The following is a 22,818-nucleotide window of genomic DNA, read 5'->3' on the forward strand; positions in this document are numbered from 1 at the left end:
AGCTGACCCAGATCTGCAGGATGTCAACAGGGGTGGGGTGGGAATTCCTCAGTTTCATTTTTGTCCAGAGGCCCAAGGAAATCATGATCACAGCAGGGAAGGAGCACCGAATTTGAGAGTGAAGTGCTGGACCAGCAGCTGCCTCTAGTCATATGAGAAACATGTCCACATTTAGTGTTGCTGAATAAAAGTGAGCTGTAGTTAAATGAAAGAGCAGATACTGTACTTTGTTTACCAAAGATCCCAGGTGATACCTTCTACAACTTCAAGTGGAAATGGTGAAATCTCCTGCCTGAAGCTCTGAGGAGCTTCTGCCTTTTGGTGTACCCTGAAGATCATGGGTGGGCAGAAAGTACATCAGGACCTACTAATGGATCTCTACGTAAATGATTGCTAGCCAATGAGCAAGGCTTTCTGATTCAAAGAGTTTTACAACAGGACACAAAACGGCAAGCAAGTCAAAGTGGCCAGAAAAAGTTGCAGTGCCAGTAAATTGGGAACGTGTGGCTGCGTCAGAAAGGGGCCAGAGAGAGCTGACTCTGAGCAAAATCAGGTCCCATTTAGAGTGCTCTCCCAGGAAGCACTTTTGCTTCCAAAATCAACTTATGAGTAAGTTCATTAGGAACCGCTTCGTTGCTTTATTCAGAGAACAAAGTGGGCATTTCCCCAGGGTCCACTGTCTGTAGAGGTGCACATGAAGATGGGGATGGAGCAGCCAGAGCAGCAGCAGCAGCTGACCAGGAGCCATCGGGACTGTGTGGGTGCGGCCAGCCTGGGGCAGTGGTGCAGTGCATGCAAGTGGGGCTCCTGCCTAGCACGTTGTGGGGGCTGGATGGTGGGCAGACGGTGCTCGGCTCCTTCGCATACCACACCCTGCATCTGATGGCCCACCACTGCCCCACCACTGCTGTGCCCAGGGAAGAGTTGTGGGACCCTCCAGAAGGTGTGCCACCCTCCTCCGCCTCCTCTCTGCTCCCCCAGAGGCCAGGCTATGGCCACTGTGGCCGCCATCAGGGCGGCTGATCTTCTTCCTGTGCTGCATGAGCAGGAGACATGCTTGCGGGATGTGCTCCTGGGCACCACTCCCTGATGAGTGCACCTCTTGCACCTCACAGATCTGCTCTGGGATGTCTTCTGTGGCTCCGAGGGCACCGCACCCCTGGAGGCGCATACGGCCGTCTTTGTTCCCAGCCGCCATGATGGCATCCCGGAACTGAAGCGCATCAGCAAGACCTGCCTCTCCTGACAGAGGTCAGGTGAGGCAGGGGGAGGGTAAGGCCAGCTGCTTAAGCTCAGAGGCAATCTTCCCACCAGCACCTTCAGTTGGGTGGCAGTGGCTGTTCCTTCCTCCTTCTGAGCCTGAGCTCAGCATCCTGCAACCCCACACAACAGGCAGCTTCCCACCCTCCCTTCCAAGTAGGGTCTGCTCTGGATTGCAGCCTCAGCATGTTCTGCAAACGATGCACACAACTGTTCCTATTCTCTGGGCATGTGCAGACTGCCTCAAATCTCAGCTTTAGGTTTGTTTGTTTATCTAAGCATTTTTCACTTATTTACTGCTACCAAGATTACCTTAGCAAGTCAATCTTATTTATTTATTTATTTATTTATTTATTTATTTATTTATTTATTTATTTATTTATTTATTTATGAATAAACAAACAAATAAAAATTATGTTATATTACATTGTTCATGATGTGTGGTTCATTTTTCATAGTTGGGAGGTAAGGGAGAGGGAGGGAGGGAGGAAGGAGGAATTTCCTCCCCACCCCAACTACAGTACTTTTTTTTTTTGCCCAGGGCCCACCAGAGCCTTGAACAGGCCATGAGGAACCCAATTAAGTTTTTACAGTTACAGAAATTTTGGCTTTTTACAAAATGTCTGGCATAGGTCTCTCTAACTTTTGCATTTATTGCAAAAGTGGCGACTCTTTCTCTCTTGAGTCTCATCAGCTTTCATCCTAGGCCCTTTTCTGTACCTTCTCTGCACAAAAGACGTGGGAGACTTTATCAAGTGCAGCAACACCCATTGCCATCATCCTTCACTTGGCATTACTCACTGGCACTTTACGCTCAGCCTCTCCACACTGATCTATGTTCTCTTCCTCCAAAACCTCGCTTCCTTACTTGCTCAGCACTACCACTTCCTATTGTTACAATCACATTTCTTTTCTTTTTATTCTTCCTCACCATTTGGCCTCAAAGGCATAACCACATCCTTCCATAATATTGCAAATAGTCATAACTTCCTCCCTGTTCTTCTACATCCACAACATTTTATCTTTCAGAACTTGTCTTTCGAAAGTTTCTATCCTTTTATGCCTATTTCAACATCTATGGTTAGAAGTAGCCATTTTGCTGATGATTTTTTTAAAAGCCATCCTACTTTCACTTCTCTCCCCCCTTTTGTCCTTTTCACCCCACTTGTATAGCCACCTGGCATGAAAGGATATACGTATAAGCATTCCCTTGAATTCCCCTCACTTTAAAACAGTGGTTCCCAACCTTGGGTCCCCAGATGTTCTTGGACTACAGTTCCCAGAAATCCTGGCCAGCACAACTAGTGGAGAAGGCTTCTGGGAGTTTTAGTCCAAGAGCATCTGGGGACCCAAGGTTGGGAACCACTGCTTTAAAGGAAGGTTATTCTTATCTTTGCTAAATACCAATGCCTTGTTGGTGGGTTTCACTGGCCATTATTTGGAGTCTACCAGTTTATGTAGAATCCATGCAACAAAATATTCAAGTCTTAGTGTTAAAGTAACTTATATAGGTTGCTGATCAGCTGGTTTCCCTTCAAAGCAAAAGTAGCAGAGTTAAGCACCTCTCCCTCCCTCCCTCTCTCTCTCTCTCTCTCTCTCTCTCTCTCTGTGTGTGTGTGTGTGTGTGTGTGTGTGTGTGTGTGTGTGTGCGCGCATGCGTAATAAGTGTGCTAAATGTAATATGTATCTTGATCCTAATCCTAACCTTTGTTTCATAATTCAGTTCTTTTCAGAGAGCAAGAAAGCTATGGCTTTCAATTTGCAAGAGCCGGGCAGAAGTGTAAATGATAGAACATTTTGGAAATCACTCATTCATTCGGCTGTCATAAATTGGAGGTAACTTGATGGCAAATCACTACAATGACAATATGGGTTCATAAAAGAGATTATTGCATCATTGAGAACCCACCTGCAAGATAGAATAATCATGAGGAAGCTTCATTTTGAAAGAGTCACCCATGACTATTGCTTCACATTAACTATAAGCTGTGATGTGCCACAGAGTTCACACATGATTGTGTGGCATTCATGATCTATTGTGTTGCAGGCAGAGTTGTTGATAAGCACCCACTTCAAAACATTTATAGAAGACAAGGGTATCAGTGTTGATAACATTGCAATTACACAGAAAAATACAATTTTATGGTGGACTTTTTATCTTTTTACTGTGCAAAGAAACACATACACCACCACCCACCACTAGACAAATCTCCTTCAAGGCTTGGGAGAATTCCTGAGACAACTCTTACAGCTGTTCTTTATGATCCTCTCCTTTGGTGATTTCTTCTTCTGATAAAAAGACAAAACTGAGTGTGCCACACAGCCTGTACTGTGCTTTCAAAATCGGTGTGTTGTTGTCTGGTGTTCTATTGCCACTGTGGAAGAAAGATAAAATGACCAATCCAGTCAATTTCTGGGATAGATGCAAGCAGGAGGAGAAGTGACATCATTTGGGTCCTTTTAAGGAGAAAGGCAGGGTAAAAATATTTTAAAATAAATTAAATAAATAATGTAGCACGGGCAACAAAACGTTTTGAGCTGGCCCTGGGCCAACAATCACCTGTCTGTGTGATTGTATTTACCCTTGAGTAAGTTTCTAAGGAGCCACAAAAATGTATAGAGCCATGAAAATTAAGACTAGAGTTTAAAGACACAAATCTCATCCTTGTCTAGGTCTTGTCTTTCATATCTATTTGTTCATGAATGTGGACTCATTCAAATGATCCTCCTCTTCTAGCTGGGGGGGGGGCATAACTTACACCTCTCAAAAAAAAGCCTGCTGTGCAAAGTCCCCTGCTTCCTATGCCCAGCTCCTGCTAATGCTAATTCAGAGCCTTTACTTCTCCACTGCCAATGGCGCCATGATAGAAGCAACGCTGCCAGTGATATGGCAGAGACAGAAAGGAGCCAGGAGCTTCCTCCTCCCTCCCAGAAGAAGCCCAGTTTTACTGTTTCCATGACTGCAGTGGCAACAATGCTGGCTAGGATTCAGCCTCCCTGCTACCCCAATCTCTCTTTTTGTGTATGCATATAAAAGTGTGCATGGCTGCATATACATATATATGGTGCAGATGCATGTGTATATGCCATATCATGTGCATGTGTACATGAATCTGGGTCCCAGTGGACACTAGTTAGGCTCTTGCCCTCTCCTCATGCTTGTGGGCTCCCAGCTGATTAAACTGATGGAAAAAAAAATAACACAGATTTTATGATGTTGAAAGGGGCTATTTTTTCCCCAGTTCCCAGACAGAGAAGAGACAGTTTTTTTTAAAAAAAATGTATTTCTGTAGTAAGCAAAATGTTAAGATGTCTTTCTTTGTAAATAGCAAATGATCACTTGATATTTATCTAAAGAAATCCAGAGACTGCCCAGAATGGAACTACTGTATCACTTTGCTTACAAAAAAGGCGTACTATGCATAAGAGAGAAATATTTCTTAAGGTGGGTTAAAATTAAAATGATTTCAATGTGGAAGCTTAGGCTGTGTGATAAAAACGTCTGTAGTGTGATTTAGAGTGGTTGGCTGAACTCTGGGATATTACCTTACAGAATTTCAATGCAATATTTTCAGACCTGTTAAGAAATATACAGTGGTGCCTTGACTTACGAACGTCCCAACAAATGACCATTTCGAGTTATGACCAGCTCCGGCTGCAAAATTTTGCTTCGATTGGGGCTGGAGCTTCCAGTTACGACAGGCAGGGGGAAAAGGCAGGAAATTCAAATTGCTAACCTTTGGTAGGCAAAGAGGCTGATATTTTGTAGCTCTTTTGTCCCAATGGTTAGAATGAGTGCGATCGGAGGCGGCTTCGGACTGCCTGGTAAGGTAAGGTGCTGCTTTGTGCTTTTTAAAAACTGTTCTGGCAGCATAGTTTTGAGCTGGTGGGTTTATGTTTCTGTGCTGTGATGGGTCTTGGGGGGTTTCCTTGCTTTTTGGGTTCCCCCCATTTCCGATGGGTCTTGGATGGTTGTTTGCTTTTTGGGGTTCCCCCTTTTCCAATGGGTCTTGCACGTTTCGCTTGCATTTTGCTTTGCTTTTTTTGCATTTTTGATGGGTCTTGCATCCTTCACTTGCTTTTTGGTTTTGGTTTTGGTGGGGTTTTTTTGCATTGCTGATGAGTCTTTCATGCTTTGCTTGCTTTTTGCTTTGCTTTTTTGGCATTTCTGATGGGTCTTTCATGCTTCACTTGCTTTTTGCTTTGCTTTTTTGAATTTTTTTCCTTTTTGCATTTCTGATGGGTTTTGCAAGCTTCATTTGCTTTCTGCTTTGCTTTTTTTGCATTTCCAATGGGTCTTGCACACTTTGCTTGCTTTTCTTCCCCCCCACCCTTCAGCCAGAATGAATTAATCATGTTTCCAATGGGTCTTGCAGTGATTTTTTGTGTGTGTGTGATTTTTTTCCTTTCGGCTGGAACATATTAATTGCATTTCAATGCATTTAAATGGGAAATAGTGTTTCGACTTATGACCGTTTTGAGTTACGACCGGAGTTCTGGAACCAATTAAATTCGTAAGTCGAGGCACCACTGTACCTCAGCTATTGCTAAACCTGTCACAGCCTTTTAATACTTACGTTTTGGAATATTTTCTAATTGGATACAGCCCTCTTCAGGAATTCATTTTCACAATGACTGATCACATGAGAAGGGGGTAAACATACGCTTTCTGCCCCCCTTTCAGTTGTCACTCTGCTCATGGAGACTCTCCATGCAATTTCAAATCACAGTTCAAAATGGCGTGGGAAGATTCTGTGGAGGGAAGTGTTTTTTTCCTTCAGGAGGTTGCCCTCCATCTGTAGAAGGCGATGGAAATGGTGACTGAAAAGTAGAGCATCTGAAGGGACCTATAACTATACCCAATCGTGTTTTGGAGCTATTCCTTGAAATGCAGCCATATCTTGGTCACTTGCCTGCTTGCTCCCATGCCTGATTGCACAAATGAGATGAACTGTAACACTTCATCAATTAGCCATGGCAAGTGATGTGAACACTCAATGCTAGCAGGATTCCATCCCATGTGTTTTCCTCAAAACTAATCATAATCACAATCACTAATATAAATATGGTAGAGATAATTAGACTGACTTTCTGTTTCTGTTGTAGGTAATTAAATGTTTATCAACTTTTCCTGTGTTTTTAGCGATTTTCTTCTCACGTTCCTTATATCTTCTCTTATTATTTTGTCAGTTTGCAATTGTAAATTTTTCTTCATTTGGGCAAGTCTTCCAGTTTTTTACAGAAAGGTTTCTTGCCATCATTTTATGGCTACTTTAACATCCTTATTGTGAAATCATGCTGGTATCCTCTTAGACATAATAATATGCAGAAAGAGTGGAGAATCTGTTGATCCTGGTATAAACCAGTCTTCCTGGAATGAATTGACTTTCTCATCAACTAAGTTTAACAAATGTCTTTGCTTAAAAACAAGCAAACACACTTCTTGTGGATAGCTCTCCTTGTCCATGCTTTGTTTTTACAACAACTCTGTGAGGCCGGGTAGGATAACACAATGTGACTAGCTCAAGGTCACCCTGTGAGGTTCATAGATAAGTAGAGATTCGAATCAAAGTTTTCTGAGTGCAACTTCAATACTCTAAACATTATAAGCAATGCTAACTACTTCCTTAGTCCCACTCACTGTGATTTTTGCTGTCATGGCAATAGTGCTCCCATAATCCTTGCGCTGAGAGGAAATAGAGGGTAGTCTGATGATACTGATTTCAAGATTTTCTAGTATAAGGAGGTATGTATACAGAGAAAAAAGCTTGTTACATTAGCAGTAGATTAAAAAAATGAATAGTTTGCTTTACAGGCACCAGAATTTGGAATAAGTACATAAAAGAATTATTAGGATTCTGCTTCTCAAGATCAGTTTTCTGTTTAGAAAGTGTTTGGGTACCAAGCATTAGGGAGTCATCTTTCAATGAGAGAAGAGCTGATTTCTCTGAGAGCAAACAGCTTGTAAAACTGATGTTGCCCATGCATCCGGATTTGCTTCTCATTCGGTGCCTTGTAGCCACTGTGTCTGGGGCAACAGACACTTAACAATGGTTAATGTTTAAAAGATACAATATGTTCTGTGTAACCTGGCTGCTCATTTCCTTTTCCTAATAGCTTGATTGCTATAGCAGGTCGCTGAAGATTTTTTATTTACTTCATCAGACCACAAGAAACAATGTCATTAACATTCAAGCTCTGACATGTTTAAAAAGCTGAGACAAAAGCCACACTTTAGTAACCTATTAACTATTCTTTTTTTTAAAGGTCAGTGTGCTTGATCTGAGTGTTGGACAAAAAGGTGGTTGTAAGCATTCCATCCATGCTCCCTGCGACATTTGCGGAGGGCCTGCAACAGTATGTGGCAGTTGAGAAAAGGGGTCTCATTTGCAGCTTTGGCCAGTAATGCTCTTTCAGAGATACTCCATTCTATTCCATCTTGGCTACTTCTGAAAATTCTGGGGTTCCTGAGACCTGCTGATACACCAGCCCTGCTCATGGACTGTGATGTTTTGGTAGCAAAAGGAACACCACTCAAGAGAACTGTGTTAACTGCTAATGATATTATGATGCATGTAAGCTTATTTTTGCTTTTGGCCCATCCGATTCCTGAAGGTTTAAGACAATAAGGGGATGTACTTCTGAAAGGATGCTTACAACCGTGCCACTGGTCAATGAATCAATCACATGAGCGATATTATCGGCATTATTTTGACACAAAATCAAACAGGCTTATTCAGTAGAGCCTTTTGAGGGTTGAAGATGATGACCTGCACTGGTTTTAATGCAATAGTTTTCATATTTTAATTGTATGTGTATTTAATGGTTTTAATTTTAAATTGTTTTAAAAACTTTTTGTTTTTAAATTGTTTCAACAGCTCTGTAACCTGCCGTGAGATTTTGTGATATGGGGTGGGCTATAAATATTTTAAATACAACACAATACAATAAAATAAAGAACCAATCTGATGTAGTGGATAGAGTACCAGACTTGGACTCAGGAGATTCCTGTTCAGCCAGGGGATGTTGGTATAAACTACCGTATTTTTCGCACCATAAGACGCACTTTTTTCCCACAAAACGGGGGTGGAAAGTCTGTGCATCTTATGGAGCGAAGAAAACAGATTATATTTTCCTGTTTTCTTCTCCTAAAAAATTGGTGCGTCTTATGGAAAGGTGCGTCTTATGGAGCGAAAAATACGGTATTCTTTCAACATCTCAAATACTTCAAAAACCTTATTACAGTAGCCGTATGTCAGAAGACTTGACAGCATATAAAAAGAACAGCACTTTCATATGAACAATAATTTATAAAAATGTTGTTCTTTTCTCTTAAAACAAGCCCCTGGGAGCTAGAAGCATCTTTTGTCTGGAAAAAGTACTTTTCCTCTGAATTCTGATGCAGTCAGTCTCCTTAATACAGTATTGGTGGCAGAAGAAAGGAATTATGTAGCAGATGGAGGGGGGACCAAAGTTTACTCAATAACCTTACTACAGTTGAGTGAAAGATTAACACAGAATATTGTTCATTTTCATATAATGATCATGTCAACCAGTACATGGGATTTTTCTGCTTTCCTCTCCTGGTGCAGACCTTATGCAGTCTCCTTCCACCACCACCTGGGGCTCCGAGGATCCTCAGATTGCTTTCTTTGGAGCACAAGGAGCTGGTGCTAGAAAGGACAATTAGCCACTTTGTCAAACACTTAAAAATAACCCTTGTGTTTTGAATCATCTGACTATTACTTAGTATTTATCATGAGGAAAAAAATAGACTCTTTCCATGGTATAAACATTATACTCTCACAGCTGATGCTTAGAAAAACTCAGGTTTAGTTTATGGCATTTCTGGCAAAGACCAACTTCTGTACCTCAGAGATCAGCTATCTGTGAGGTAAATAAGTCTAGGGGACCAATGGCCTGGCCTGGTATGGTTGCAGCGTATGTTCATGCTCTAAACAGCTATTCACCGATACTAATTAACACAGTCATTACAACATAAAGCACTGATGGTGACTGCATATTGCTTGAAATAATCTAGTTTATGGTCTTTATGAAAGGTTCACTGTTCTTCAAAGTAATTGCTCTTTGAAGGGCTGTAAGTTTATAGCAGGTTATTTAATAGTTCATCTGGCAAAAAGTCAAATCGACATTACGGTAGGTCTGATAATTCACTCTCTAATCCCAAGCTCTCTGTTTTTGGTCTTTGAGCCTCTGCCAGATAAACTTCAGCTACTGCTACTTTTTACTGTAACTGGAAATAGAGTAGATGAAACATTGGCCTTGGCTCCATAGAGGAGAGATGTTTAATTCAACAAACTGGAAATAAATTTGTGGGCAGGAAAGCAAGAGACGATCCTGATGTGTGACAGCCACAAGTCCTGTTATCATGTCAGATCCCTTCATGACCCATCTATAACTCCATGTACATAATAGTTATGTGAAATCATTTAGAACTATTGGCTTCTGTGGGACAAGAGGGGCTAACCTCCCATTACACTTAATCGGTATATAGATTAGGTTATTGAAATGTAAACATGTATAAGAATTTATGAATTCTATTAGAAATACAATTTCATATTCTGGAAGTTTCTAAACAATTAGAATATATTATTCTAATTAATACCACCATAAAAGCAGTCTAACTACACTAAGCTCAGTAGGCCTCTTTTAGTTACTTTCTGGTCTATTCTGGAGAACCTTAATGAGACACTTATTTTGTTAAAGCACTTCTAAAGGCAACCAAATGGCTCTTGGGAGAGTACAAGGAAATATAGTGCTGCCACATGTTTTCTAATATGGGTCTTAACAGGAACTGTTTTCTATTACATTAGAAAATCCCATATCAAATAATGCTGGCTATTCACATCCATGGAGGTATCAAAAATGGCTGCTTAAAGGAGGAGACTGTAATGAATACTATAAGCAATTAAAGGCTGATTTCTCATTAACCCAGCCAACAGTAGTGTAACCGAAGAGACTGGCCTCTGAACAGCTTTTAATAATCTTACAATGGGGGCGAGGGACAAGCCTTACTGCCATCTCCTACTCTTGTAGGTCGAAAGAGCTGAAGACAGAGTTCCAGACACCAGGAAGGCCCAGGATCATACAACTTATAGCTTGCCAAGAGGAGTACACCCTTATGCCGTGGTCTGCTAGGTACCTGATCCTACTCCCCCTCCTAAAATGGAAAGCAACAAAAAGAAGGGGGTGGAGTTTAAGACGCTAGCCGGCCTGATTTCGAGCCTATTTGAATCTGATGCACATGGCCTCGTGTGCATCCTGTTAAAGTAATTTGCTCCACCTATGGAAGGATCAGACCTCTTTCTTGATAACCTCAGGGTAATAGACATCCATAGTTTCATATCTCTCTGTACATGCATCACCGGGAGATTTAGATGCCTCAGTCCCTCTCCTATCATGACAAAGTCCCTACGACGTGTTTGCCATCGTTTGAAGTCAAGGAATTCCTTGAGACAGAAACATTTTGACATGATTTCTATCTGCCTCTGATTCCTTCTCCTAACCCGAGGCAAGTAAATCCTAGGAGTATCCCAGCTGCTTTTGAAACAGCTGTGACATTATGCAGCGGGTGAGCTGTTGGTCTGATCTTGCCCCTGCTCACTCTTGCAACCATGCTGGTTTTGGCTGTGGCGCTTCTTTCACACCCTGAGCAGCACATGAAGAAACAGAGCCTGATCAACAACTTGCCCCAGGTGAGCCCCACCTCTCAGGCAGGATTTGCAGAACCCAAGGTGGGTCATGATGTGGTGGCGGCGGCAGCCTTGGGTGACAACAAAGGTAGGGTTCCTTCTTATGAGAAAGTCATGGCAAGGGTCATCCTTTAACATATTCTTGGGAATTTTTTTCCTCTTCGATTCTGAGCAGTTGGGAATTATCTTTGGTAGTAGCTCTCTCCTAGAGAATTATCTTGCTGAAGTGAGGGAGCAGCTGATGCCCAGTTGATGATAGGTGGCAGGAAATAGCACTGAAAGTAGGGCTAGTCAGGTAGAGGAACCACAGCCCAGTCAATTGAAGTCTGTACCATAGTTTGGCCTCATTCTGCTGAAAGGTTTGGTAGCTACGCACTTGGCCAGCTGTTGCTCTAAGCCAGTTGTTAGGTACCTGGAGGTTTCTTGTGAATTCCTCAATGGTTTGTAAAGTGATGAGCAGGATATGCATCCACAGCTGTTCACAGTCCTCTTAAAGGTTCAAACACTCCCAGCACCTCCAGATTCTTCCAGAAATCCTATTCTCAATTTTAAAAAAACGGGGAAATTGGGCTCAGAAAGTCCCCTTATGCCCTTGGGTAGAGGTCCCCATTTTGTGGTTCCTTTGTCATGGTCAAGTCACCTCCTATTGATGTTTAGACTTAGAGCTGCTTTTTTCTTTTGCCTGGGTGGTATGCCTATTAAAATTGTATTTTCTTTTTTAAATGAATGGGCTCAGATGGCTTACTGGGGGCTCTGAATATTTTACGGGAGAAAGAACTGCCTCTCCTGTGTAATAAACACTTTTTCTATAAAGTGGATTGAAGTGAAAGGTCTGTTATATTAAAAAAGGAAGAAAACCCTCAGGGGATTATTTTAAATCCTTCTATTCTTACAGTTCTTTGTACAAAGGCCACAACACTGCTTCTGAAATATGGCAAAAGCCTTTTCCCTCTACACTCTAACAAGCAAGAGGATGTGGCCAGATGATTTAGTTACTAGTTCTATGAGCACATGATTTTTCTTCCTTCAACATGGCATTAAGGAGGCAGACCATAGCAGGTTTCCCATAATTTCCAAAAAGTAGATTCCTGTTTTCGTCTATCATGTTCTAATGTTTTTTAAAAAAGAAATACCATTTTATTTTGCTTACTGCACTGTCATTCTGAAGATGGCAAAACAGGTGTTCTTCCAATCTGAGAAAGAATAGAGACCATAAATGCATCTAAGAAGCCCAATCTACTGGAGTGAAAGGATGAATGTGTGTTGCTCTTAGCACACCTACCATGAGTATATAATGACCATGTTTGGGTGACTGATTCTGTTATGGAAAAGCAGTGGAAGAATGCTGATGAATCCGTTAGTAACATAGATGTGGTCAAAAATGCACATGTTTCCACTACACTTATGGACAGTGGAGAACTTGGCTGTTGTACTAGAAGCAGAAAGTATTATGGAAATAATCTTCAGAGTTCGGAAGTGACTATTCATATGTAATGTAGTTAGCTTTTGAATAATGTGTAGTGTATGAAGTAGTTAAGAGTTACCTTTTGAATATGATGCATAACACTTTAATTAGGTGTGATAAGCAACATCTAGTTGCTTTCAGAAGTTAATTTTAAAAGCCATTAAATATATTTTTAGCTGGTTGGATAGCTCAGTAGTTTAGGTCTCTGGCTGCACACTCTTTTCTGTGTCTGTTCAGAAATATTTGGAAGGTGCCATATTCAGTACCTAAAATCAAACAAATATAGCTGCCTATGTTATGATTTTCTGGTCCCATTATTTCAGAGTTCTTATTCTTCAGAGTGACAGAACTGTAAATAAAATTAACAACAAAAACCTCGAGTCTGCCCACTGAATGCAATTGCAAATCCAACCCAATTTATATTCCCTATGGACGTACTCCATGTGTGCCATTAAAATCAGAACCTGTCAATAAATAAGGAATTAAATTTTACAACTGCATCCATTTAAAAAAACCTGGCAACTTCCTATTCTAGCCCGAGGAGCATTCTAGTCATAATATATGCCCCAAAGTGGATTTAAACACCTAAACAAAACCTACTGCAAACTTGACAGATGCTTTCAATGAGGAAGAAATGCCACCTGCAGCATTTCTAGCTATTTTTACTGCTTGAAAAGCGGTGGCCTCTTTCATGTTCTGCTGATGAGACATGGGAGAGAAAGAACATGAAACAGTACGGCTCAGCTGGAGTTTACCTACTTAAAAATCCCCAGCTTACATATGCTTTAGCACCTTTTGAACTCTGTGGAACTTTTTCTGATACAACTGCTCCCAGAAACAACTGTCTGGTGCAAACACGTTTCACCGGGCTTTCTAGAGGATTCATCTTGCCACAGACCTTGATATTCAATACAGGTAAAACGATAAACAAAGCAAAGCTTTCAGTTCCTCTCATTCAGGGCTGGAAAAACATCAAAAGAAATGTTATAACATCACAAGTAGCACCAGGCAATTCTCCAGCCTTTTCTTTTGTTCTATTTATCTCTATAAAAAGAACAGGGATTTCATCAGGGAAACAACCTTAGCTGCAGGTACCTTTCCTTTGAAAGTTAAAGCACAAAGGCATTAAAAGATGACTCAGTACTATCTCCTTTCCCACTCTCTGACAGCTGTATAGCCGTTCATTAGATTTCCTTTTTAAAAAAATTACACCTTTTGTAATTTTAAATGATCATACCATTCTGTACTGTTTGTAAACTCGTCGTTTAGTTGTGTCCGACTCTTCGTGACCCCATGGACCAGAGCACACCAGGCCCTCCTATCTTCCACTGCCTCCCGGAGTTGTGTCAATTTCATGTTGGTTGCTTCGCAGACACTGTCCAGCCATCTCATCCTCTGTCGTCCCCGTCTCCTCTTGCCGTAACACTTTCCTAACTTCAAGGTCTTTTCCAAGGAGTCTTCTCTTCTCATGAGATGGCCAAAGTACTGGAGCCTCACCTTCAGGATCTGTCCTTCCAGTGAGCACTCAGGGTTGATTTCCTTTAGAATGGATAGGTTTGTTCTCCTTGCAGTCCAGGGGACTCTCAAGAGCCTCCTCCAGCACCACAATACAAAGGCATCAATTCTTCGGCGGTCTGCTTTCTTTATGGTCCAGCTCTCACTTCCATACATCATGACAGGAAAAACCATAGCTTTGACTATTTGGACTTTTGTTGGCAAGGTGATGTCTCTGCTTTTCAAGATGCTGTCAAGATTTGTCATCGCTTTCCTCCCAAGAAGCAGGCGTCTTTTAATTCTGTGGCTGCTGTCTCCATCTGCAGTGATCATCGAGCTCAAGAAAGTAAAATCTGTCACTGCCTCCATATCTTCCCCTTCTATTTCTCAGGAGGTGATGGGACCAGTGGCCATGATCTTAGTTTTTTTGATGTTGAGTTTCAGACCATTTTTGCACTCTCCTCTTTCACCCTCATTACAAGGTTCTTTAATTCCTCCTCACTTTCTGCCATCAGAGTGGTATCATCTGCATATCGGAGGTTGTTGATATTTCTTCCGGCAATCTTAATTCCGGCTTGGGATTCCTCCAGTCCAGCCTTACGCATGATGTATTCTGCATATAAGTTAAACAAGCAGGGAGACAATATACAGCCTTGTCGTACTCCTTTCCCAATTTTGAACCAATGAGTTGTTCCATATCCAGTTCTAACTGTTGCTTCCTGTCCCACATATAGGTTTCTCAGGAGATAGACAAGGTGGTCAGGCACTCCCATTTCTTTAAGGACTTGCCATAGTTTGCTGTGGTCGACACAGTCAAAGGCTTTTGCATAGTCAATGAAGCAGTAGTAGATATTTTTCTGGAACTCTCTGGCTTTTTCCATAATCCAGCACATGTTAGCAATTTGGTCTCTAGTTCCTCTGCCCCCTCGGAATCCAGCTTGTACTTGTGGGAGTTCTCGGTCCACATACTGCTGAAGCCTACCTTGTAGGATTTTGAGCATAACCTTGCTAGCGTGTGAAATGAGTGCAATTGTACGGTAGTTGGAGCATTCTTTGGCACTGCCTTTCTTTGGGATTGGGATGTAGACTGATCTTTTCCAATCCTCTGGCCACTATTGAGTTTTCCAAACTTGCTGGCATATTGAATGTAGCACCTTAACAGCATCATCTTTTAAGATTTTAAATACTGTAGTTCAACTGGAATGTCATCACCTCCACTGGCCTTTTTGTTAGCCAGGCTTTCTAAGGCCCACTTGACTTCACTCTCCAGGATGTCTGGCTCAAGGTCAGCAACTATATTGTCTGGGTTGTCCGGGATATCCAAAGCTTTCTGATATAATTCCTCTGTGTATTGTAAACTAGAGATAGTTAATTGTTATAAAGGACTGAGAAAGGACTGGATTCCATGTTACACATTAAAATGCAATTAAAACAATTAGTGACTGCTTCTTCTAGGCAAAGCAGCTTTACAAAAGGGTAACCCACAGCAGACAAAAGGCAGGTGAGTAGCTTCTTAAAATTTCAATCCCATTGCTTTTTCTCTACAATCCCCTCTAAGCAGTCCCTTATCTTCTACAGGTCCGTAGTTACAAACTCCTCTCAGAATTGTTTCTGACTATTGCATGTAGCAAGACAGCTGGCTGAAGGTAAAGTTACCAAAGAAAGGTAGTGGCAAAATGGAAGATATAAATATTTCTTTCCATTTCTCCACTGCAAATCATTCATTTTCAAGTTGTGTTACTTCAGAATAATAACAATCAATCAAATTTTCTCATAGACAGAAGTACAGTGCAAATCTGGAAGTGCAGGTGTGCAAGTCTCCATATCTTGCTCCAAAAAGCCAGACAGCTAGATTGGTCCTAATCTGCTGATGAGAATCAGGTCTTTTGTAAAGTTTATGGTTCTTAATTGCTTGTGCAAGACAAATCACTCTCAAATACTTTCCACTACAAGAAGACAGCTTGCAACATTATACTGTTACTAGAAATGTCCATTTCTTCCCCATCTACTGTGAGGATTGTAGCACAGCTCAAAAGGAACAAAGAAGCCTGTGAAGTGGATGATATCATAATCCCTGTTGTTCAGAAAGTCAAGGGCTTCAATCCTGCAAGCCCTGGATTTACTATAGTGTATTACTGCATATAGAACATATACTGTAGATCAATCCCCACTTCAAGTGTAAAGGAAATCCCAAATTTCCTTGTTTTCTTTCCTGTATAGTACTTGCTGACTCTTTTAAGACCAGCAGGAAAAATCAAAATAGGAATATGTCTGCAAAGATGGATGGATGAGACTATCTAGATGTGCTATCTAGAATCTTGTAGTATGTGTACATTTCAGATTTCTTTTCTGAAAACAAAATGACAAACAAAATCAAGTTTCTATCCTACTAGGATACTGATGAACAAGTTGTTAATGGTATGGATTTCAAGGCTTATCTTTCCCTCTTGCAAGTGCCATTTTACTGGTCATGTACATTTGCTATCCATCGAGTCCCTAATTGATCACCTTCCTCTCCAATCCCTCAGTCATCTCAGGGACGTCGTGGCCACTGTTCCACACTTGCGTATAATTTTCGTCCTCCAACTTCCCCCATGGCAAACCAGAGAAAGAAAGGAGCCACTCAAGCTGCATTGTTTCTGCTCTTAACAGAACAACCTGATCTTTTTCATGAAAGAAATAACACTATGAATGAGAAGACAAATATCATTGTACATGGGACAGGAATGGTAAAGTGTCTGTATGGTACAGTGCACCATTACTGTGCAGCACCTGTACAAAACTATGCACACACACTGGCACTTCACAGAGTTTTGGACCAGCATGTCAAAGATGAATAAGCATTAGAACACAGATGAATAGGCAGGAGATTGAGAAAAAAGTAATATAGATTTAATAAAATGACAAAAATAAACCTTATTTACAATGTTATCAATGATCTTTAGAAAACTTATTTTAAAAGAGGCATATTTTATTCCACGTTAGGATCGTCACCCACTGTTTCCCCAATAATGTATTAAAAACTGTTCACCAGCACATTTATTGATTATTCTTATTGTTGGACAGAAAGTAACAGCTTCTGTTGGTTCTCTAGGCACTCTTTCAGCTTATCTTCTGTCAAAGTCAAGCGCTGCTCCAAGACTGAGACAGTCTATTGGAAGGAAAACAAAGGCTTATTATTGACAGCTGCATATTCATCATTTTAGTTGCAAATTAATGCCTTTTAATACATCAGTGAGATTCACAATTTGGTCCAAATATTCCATAATTTGTAAACGATCAGTATCTTACAGAAACTATCAAAATTTATTTTTGGAAATAGCCTGTGCTGTAAAACATACTTCATTTATAAATACAGTGTCAGAAATAAATATTTATCCTCATGTTTTCAACATACAGTTGATATCAGTATAAGTCAAGGGCTAGCAAAATATGGGCAGCATGTATCTCTTAGGGGCCCAAACGCAGCCCCTAGTTGCCCAGAGATGCCCCTTGGCACTCTCATGTCTCCTGACACTACCAATTTTTAAAATTTTTGAACTGAGAAAGTCGGAGGAAGTTTTACTATGTTTCTGGCCCTGCCTGAGCTGTATGAGGTACCTCCTGAATGTAAAAATGGAGTGGAGGTGGGAACAAAAAACATGGCATTGCCTTTTTCAGGAAAAAATAAATTAAAAGGGGAAAGCTGAGGGACACAGAGTAGATGACGACCTCTGACGTCCAGATGGGTGTGTGCAGCTCCCAAACCTCTGGCAATTGCCCATCCCTGATGTCATAGATAAAATTCTGAGCATCAAAAATACAGAATTAGAGAAGTGATCTAAAGCTGGCACCCTAGCACTAAATATTTACTTTAGCAGTATCCCTATTTGGTAGCAGTGATTTATGACACATATTCACATAGGTTGGTGTTACTGCTATAAAGAGAAAATACTCCAGGGAGCTACTTTATTTATGATAGATCACTGTGGAAAGTGTTGAGGGTTCCCTTTTGGAAAGGGAAGATCCAGAGAACCAGGTGTGGTGTCCCACACACGTCAGAATATTTTCAGCCCACTTCCCTCTGAACGGCTGCCATCTTTGAATAGTTATGAAGAACAACATGTGATGTGTCATGGTGGTTGCAACAGAGAAGGGAATGGGTGACCCCACCAACACACTTGAAATTGATTTCTGCTTATATAGGGGCTTCTTTGAAACCTAGCAAATAAATTCTAGTAGCTTAAACCATGGTTTGGCTCAACATATTTTTTTAAAATACGTCTTTGTATTACAACTCAACATTTCTGTGATACAATAGCTTTTCAATATAATCTTGATTATACAATAAAGCACCTGTATCATGTGTTATGTAATAAAGTTAATTAAGAAGAAATCTTTGTGTAGATCCAACCACATTGTGTAAGGCAGTGGTTCCCAACCTTAGGTCCCCAGATGTTTTTGGACTGCAACTCCCAGAAATCCTGGCCAGCACAGCTAGTGGTGAAGGCTTCTGGGAGATATAGTCCAAGAACATCTTGGGACCCAAGACTGGGGACCATTGGTGTAAGGCATGTTTCAGAAGGACAGTTACAAGTGGGTCAATGCTCTAATACTAATTTAGGAATGAAGATGGCAGAAAGAGTAATAATTCCATTGCACACATTTTGCTAAAAAAAAGGGTGTCAAAGGACTTCACTTGTAAGGTTGCTTGGTTTAAAACAGTATATAAGTCAGCTTCAGCTGATTAATTTATCAATGATTCCAAGAGTTTAGTTTTTCAATCTTATCTCTCGACAGGACACATTTGGTAGTAAGGTTGATATATTACTGTAACTGAGAATTTAAAAAAATGACAGCATTTCTGTCTAACAAAAAAGAACACGGGCTTCCATTAAAATGTAAGTTCTTACTATTCTTTAGAATTTCAAACAGACTTCTGCAAAGTTGTAGAGTATGAAAACATTTTAATTGACTGTTTAAAATCCTTCTTCATAAACCTTATCTTGGTAATTGTTACAACTCTGTAGAGAGTATTATTATCCATTAATGACTAATAAAGCTTGAGGCAAAGAAAGTGAGTGAAGCCTTAGGCAAACAAGCTCATAAATGAACTGAGAGGCACAGAATTTACCCCAGGAATGTTTTTGAAGGACAGGATGCAAACCCTTACAACAATCAAGTAAGCAAATAGGTAAGTAGATGTTAAACAGGTGATTTCCAGTATGGGACAGAAGCCTAGTCTTTGGGCACCTTCCCTTCTCACACACAGAGATCTTCCTTTTGCACTCCCTGCTCCTGAACCTTCTGGGTCATTTTTAGATTTTCATAAAAAAAAAAAAAAGTAAAGATTGCTGAATAAAAGGGCCAGCAGAAAAATGGCACTTCAGCCGATGCAATGGTGTTGGGAATTCACTCACAAGAGTCAGAATGTCAAGTTGTTCCACGATGTGCTCCAAGGCATTAGTCAGAACCGGTGAAATGCTGACAGCCTCGTCCATGGTGCCTGACTTGTCAACAGTGTGCATAATATATCTGTTTTCACCCTCCAGATTAGTTTTTGCCATTGGAGGGCATAAAGCTGAAGGATGCTGCGAACCTTTATTTTTCACTCCATCTTGATGTGCAAAAGGAGTTGCTAATGGAGGACTTGGCTTTGCCTTCATTTAAAAATAAAACACAGAACACATTTATGGTAAGGTTAAAAAAATACAGTGTTTAGCCATGAATACTTACTTTTTCCTCTTGAGAAATCAATTCCAAAGTAATAGTAATTTCACTTGCACTTCTACTCAAAATATGGAAGGTTTATCACAGTCCATTATACTGTTATAATTAGCCAGGAGCTGTTTTTTTATCTGATTAATTTAATGTCTCTGGTGGTTAGTGATATGGAGACCACAGGAATGAGTGTCCATAAGATCCACAACATTAACTGCTGTCTATTCAGTATATTGTGCAGCATGTTTGGGTGCATCCACCATTGGATCTTACCCATGGTTAGAAGAATTATAGCCTTTATATTGGGCAACAAGTAGCTCCTCCAGTAAGCATGACCAACAGTCACCAATGATAGCAATCATAGTCCAAACTCTGAGGAGCCTCTGTCTTATATTGACCATTGTTACATGGGAACAGCTTCGGCAGGTTCTATAAGCAAGTGGCAACATTTGAAATGGTGCTAACACAAAAGTACATTCTTAGCTGGGTACATGCATCTCTTAAAGTTTACCAGTTGTGTTAATTTTGCCTGCAAATAAGCAAATAATTTATGGTGCTCTGAAGAAAGTTCATGCTATAAAACTCAACTCAAAGGCCATCTGCCTTTAATCTTTGGCCAGCCTTCACACACATAAAGCATATTTGACAGCTTCCTGTGGAATACCAGAATGATCTCATGACAAACAAGGATTTGAAGATAGTCTTTCTAATGAATCATGACATTGGTGAGGCATGCACTTTAAAAATAGGACAGTCAGCTCCCAGGTCGATTACATATGCAGAATTTTCTTAATCACTTCATGGCATTCAATATAGTTTAAAAAATACTTTATACTTAATAAACCTGAAATGTAATACTGACAGTTCATTAAACACATTTATTAAGAATTAGAGTACAATCCTTTATATCTGTAATAAACGTAATTACACATTTTCAGGTTCAACTTAAAGCAACTCACTCTCCCCTTCTGGGACTCCCCTGGATTTGTGTAGCTTGCCCAAAGTTACACAGGCTGTCTCTGTCTCTTCCCCTAGGAGAACAGTGGGGAATTCAATGCCAGACCTCAGGCTCTATAGCCAAATACACAACTCATTGAACTATTTACCTGGGATGAAATCATATTGAACTCAATGCACTTATTTTTGAATAGATGTGTACAGAACGGAACTAGAAAATCTTGAAGAAATATTTCCTGGAGTACATTAAAATTTACTTAAAGAATTAAGGGGTATTATTGTCATCTATGTACATAGCACTTTACAGAGACTAGGGCAAGAATGCTACTTTCAAGAGCACTATTATCTGAATGCTGTATGAAAAAAAATGTGGATCTAGAAGAAAGAAATTACGATGTAAATGTATTTTTTGGCTGAAATCCTGTTGCTCAGTGTAATGTCACAACTAGAGTAAATCTTCCATAAATGTTGTTGATTCAATTGGCCTAATTTAGTTGCAATTTATTATGCTGAGCAATAGAATTTCAGACAATATTTCACAGAACTATTTATGTCCATAAATTTAGACAGGAAGTTTGTTATACAGTTATCAATGCTAAGCTTACATGTAATATAAAAGTTAGGAAAGGGGGAAACAGGCAAAGATAAATGTATAGATATATGGGGGAGAATTTATTGATTTTGTATTAACAAAGAGGAAGGGGCAAAGCCCATGAAAAAGTCAACGAAATTATAGAAGGAAGATGGGACTCCACGATGGTAAATGGTAAAGGCTGTTACTCACAAGTAGTCCAGGTGGTGGTGGGAAGCACTGTCCATTTAGATATTTGTTTATTGGATGTTTTAACTGTTTTTTTAAATGAATAAAAATAAAAAAATATTAAAATGAACTATCAAGCTGTACAGCAGCAACTTTGGGTGGGGTACGTCTTAATTAGCCTCTGTTTCTGAAACACTCTATACAGGTTCCAGTGAACTCTTCTTATAAACTCAGTCAATGGCACATTCATAAAATGAGGGGAATCTAGTGTTTTTACAAACCTAAGACTTGTAAACGGTTACTGATATTTGCAACTTGTAAACAGAAATGATGAAAAGACATCTTAATGTGTTCAGTTTCCGGTTCTACTTTTGATCAGGTTAAGGATTGCTCTGCATGCATGGGTTTGCTCTGTATGCATGGGTTTGGAAGAGACAGAATAGGACCAGCATTGTTTTCGCATGCCTGAGGAATGCACAAGAGCTGCAAGGCTACCAGCAGTTAGTCTCAAGCAAATTTTGAAAGGCAGGGAAAAGATGAGCAATCCTTGGAAGGCGCTGCTTCAGCAACAGCGGAAGTCACCGAGGAAGTCTGCTCTTGTAGCTTAAGCCCTAGGAATGGGCTGTAAATCTGTGGCAATGCAAGGACCCCCAAATCGCAAGCAGCAAGCCTAACCGGATTACCAGCTCTCTCAATAATGAAGCTGACATTTTCGTAACTCACTTTGTTATTCTTACTAATTTAACCCAAAGCTGCCCAAGCTTTTAGAGGGCACCAGGTCATTCTGGAACAAGGGGAAAAAAGAATCACAGTGACTTGGTTTTACTATAACACAGGCAGGGGAAAATTAACCCGGCTCCTCAGTTGCTACCTTTGCAGCTGTGCTTGGGTACAGCCAGCTTCCTTTATTTACTTGTAAAGAATGACAGCTGTGTTAAATTTAGCACAACTGTGGCATCAGATAGCAGCCGCTTCTCAGCCATACTCAGAGCAGTAAGTAGGTCTATGGTCTTTGAAGCAGACAAAACTGGGTTTGAATGCAAAAAATGTATACCTATGTGATTAGAGATCCCAGCTAGTGTGGTGTTCTGATTAATCCAGGAAGCCTGGATCGAAATACACGCTTCATCTACTGTAGTCCAGTCAGAGGCTCTGAGACTGATTTACCTCACAGAGTTATTGTGAGGACATAATGGAAATGGGGAGAAAAGACATGCATGCTGCCTTACATTCAGTGGAGGAAAGGTGGGGTATGTACATAATAAACAAAAAAAATGATGATCACTGTATTTACAGTACTCAAATCAGGCTTTGGGAAAGCTTCTTTTCTTGTTCATTAAGCCCTCCTTACGCCACTACTGATGGACGCAAGGAATACTGATCATACAGAGTTTTAAGCGGGATTATTTCCAACACTTCTTTAAGGATATGCTCCATGTTTAGTATATTGGAGGTAAAAGAACTGTATT

At 40.4% G+C, this 22,818-nt stretch overlaps 1 protein-coding gene across 3 annotated transcripts in view; it reads right to left on the reverse strand.

Moving 5' to 3' along the window:
• Window positions 1-16,802: 16,802 nt before the first annotated feature.
• Window positions 16,803-22,818, reverse strand: part of POC1B (POC1 centriolar protein B) — a 38,118-nt gene continuing 32,102 nt past the window's right edge. For 2 of the 3 annotated variants that reach the window (XM_073000292.2, XM_073000294.2), the window contains exons 11-13: window positions 21,374-21,436; window positions 19,332-19,571; window positions 16,803-17,083 (exon numbers count right to left, since the gene is read on the reverse strand). In XM_073000292.2, coding sequence (XP_072856393.2) covers window positions 16,985-17,083; window positions 19,332-19,571; window positions 21,374-21,436 — 402 coding nt within the window. In that variant the 3' untranslated portion in view covers window positions 16,803-16,984. The remainder of the gene's footprint in view (window positions 17,084-19,331; window positions 19,572-21,373; window positions 21,437-22,818) is intronic. The other variant, XM_020777475.3, reaches the window with a different exon arrangement.

The sequence above is a fragment of the Pogona vitticeps genome, chromosome 5, assembly GCF_051106095.1.
Source record: "Pogona vitticeps strain Pit_001003342236 chromosome 5, PviZW2.1, whole genome shotgun sequence".
Classification (NCBI taxonomy): domain Eukaryota; kingdom Metazoa; phylum Chordata; class Lepidosauria; order Squamata; family Agamidae; genus Pogona; species Pogona vitticeps.